The 2,265-nt window shown below is 68.6% G+C and overlaps 1 protein-coding gene across 1 annotated transcript in view; it reads right to left on the bottom strand.

The window, feature by feature from the left end:
- DPYSL5 (dihydropyrimidinase like 5) overlaps positions 1–2,265 on the bottom strand; it is a 15,071-nt gene that overhangs the window by 9,054 nt on the left and 3,752 nt on the right. The window contains exons 4-6 of the mRNA XM_026058671.1: positions 1,582–1,626; positions 1,237–1,312; positions 99–255 (exon numbers count right to left, since the gene is read on the bottom strand). Of these exons, the coding sequence (XP_025914456.1) occupies positions 99–255; positions 1,237–1,312; positions 1,582–1,626 (278 nt within the window). The remainder of the gene's footprint in view (positions 1–98; positions 256–1,236; positions 1,313–1,581; positions 1,627–2,265) is intronic.

The following is a 2,265-nucleotide window of genomic DNA, read 5'->3' as shown; positions in this document are numbered from 1 at the left end:
GGAGCAGGGCACGAGGGATGGGGGTGCCCAGGGAGCAGGCACCGAGGCGTGGGGTCCCACGGATGGGGTCCGTGGGGCGCAGGGCACCGGTCCCTTACTTGGCGAGCAGGCTCATGAGGTAGGCGGAGGTGTTGGTGTCCAGGCGGAGGGGCGGCACGGTGACGTAGGCGGCGGCGTGGAACCAGTCCTGGTGGTAGTAGTGCAGCCCGGTGAGCGTGGCGTGCGCCGTGGTCGTCTCCGCGTACACCACCTTCCCTGCCGGGATGGAGGCACACACGTGGGTCTGGCTGCTCCTGCTGCCCGCAGGGATGYGGTGGTGGGTGTGCGAGGGAGGGGTGTGCAAGGGCAGGCGTGCGAGGGGCGGTGAGTGTGCACCTGTGCCCGCAGTAGGACCTGCGGCTGTTGCGTGCTCCTGCCTCCGTGCACGTGCCCATGTGCCCACGTGTGTGCTCCTGCATGCATGTGCTCATGTGCACGTGTGTGTGCTCCTGCCTCCATGCATGTGCCCATGTGCACACGTGTGTGCTCCTGCATGCATGTGCCTATGTACACATGTGTGCTCCTGCCTCCATGCATGTGCCCATGTGCACACATGTGCTCCTTCATGCATGTGCCCATGTACACATGTGTGCACTCCTGCATGCATGCACTCATGTGCACGTGTGTGCTCCTGCCTCCGTGCATGTGCCCACGTGCACACGTGTGTGCTCCTGCATGCATGCATGTGCCCGCGTGTGTGCTCACATGGCTGCATCCCCATGTCTGCACGTGGGGACCCACATGCGCCCGGCTGGCTGCATGCACCCACGGGTGCACACATGCATGCGCGTGCCTGCATCCAAAACATGTCCCCAGCACCACACACATGCTGGTGAGTTCATGTAGGTGCTGGTATCCACGTGTGTGACCACGTGTCCAAACCCCTGCAGGAGACGTGTCCCTGTGAATGCCCCCATGTCTTTGCGTGCGACGGTGTCCATGTGCACACGTGTTGTCACCCTGCGCAGGTTGGTGTCCCCTGTGCAGACACCCCATGTGCCCCACGTCTCTCCCCTGTCCCCGTGTGCCCATGTGTCCCCACATGCACAAGGACGCCATGCAGCAGGGGTCCCTGCTATAGGGGTTATGGGGCAGGGGCAGAGCTAGGAGCCCGCACCGCAGGGCCAGCTCCCGGGGGGAAGGGGGTCTCCTGCCCCACGTCGCCGTGGGGCACCCCCAGCCGYGCCGCCCCCTTACCTTGCATCTTGGCGGCGGCGACCACGTCCCCCGCCGACATGCTGGAGACGTTCACCAGGTAGACGGGGCAGTGGGTCTGCGGGGAGCGGGGTCAGTGCCACCACGCGGACCCTGCCGCGTGCCCCACGGCTCCGTGGGGCCGGGCCCCCCGTGCCCCCCCACCCTGATGCTCTGGGGCGGGCACGCCGCGTGGCAGCTTGCAGGCCTCCCAGCGCGGGGTGCGCGGGCACGCGCCCTGCACGGTGTGCGCTGCACCCGGCTCGCTCCCGGGGACCCCGGCATCCGGGCACGGCGCCGGCCCCCGGCCGCGGGGAGCTCGGCTGCGCACGGCCCGGGGCAACTCACCCTGTTGGCAATGGTGATGACGCGGTGCGTGGCCTCGGCTTCCAGCTGCGGAGAGAGCGGGCGGTGAGCCGCCGGGCATGGCACGGCACGGCTGCACCAGTCATCCTCCCGGCCGCGTGGGATCGGGTGCAGGGCTGGGAGCGGAGCCGGCACTGGGGCTGCCCTGGCGGGGCCCCGCCGCCATCCAGCACCGCGCTGGCGCTGCCTTGTGCTGCACCGGGGGCACGGGACGAGGACGGGGGCGCAGAGGGGTGCGCGGATGAGTGCACGGGCAGGGGCACGGACGGGTGCGCAGGTGGGTGCACAAATTGGTGCACAGACAACGTGCAGAGACGGCTGCAGACCGGTGTGTGGATGCTTGCACAGGTGGGTGCACAAACGGGTGTGCAGGTGGCTGCAGCCCAGTGCAGGGACGGGTGTGCAGAGGGTGTGCAGGTGGCTGCAGACTGGTGCAGGGACGGGTGTGCAGAGGGTGTGCAGGTGGCTGCAGCCCGGTGCAGGGACGGGTGTGCAGAGGGTGTGCAGGTGGCTGCAGACTGGTGCAGGGACGGGTGTGCAGAGGGCGTGCGGACGGCTGCAGCCCGGTGCAGGGACGGGTGTGCAGAGGGCATGTGGACAGCTGCAGACCGGTGCAGGGACGGGTGTGCAGAGGGTGTGCAGATGGCTGCAGACCGGTGCAGGGAC

Source organism: Apteryx rowi, unplaced genomic scaffold, assembly GCF_003343035.1.
Source record: "Apteryx rowi isolate R43461 unplaced genomic scaffold, aptRow1 scaffold_1498, whole genome shotgun sequence".
Taxonomy (NCBI): Eukaryota; Metazoa; Chordata; class Aves; order Apterygiformes; family Apterygidae; genus Apteryx; species Apteryx rowi.
The sequence above is the reverse complement of the archived record's forward strand: the minus strand, read 5'-3'. Positions and strand labels throughout refer to the sequence as shown.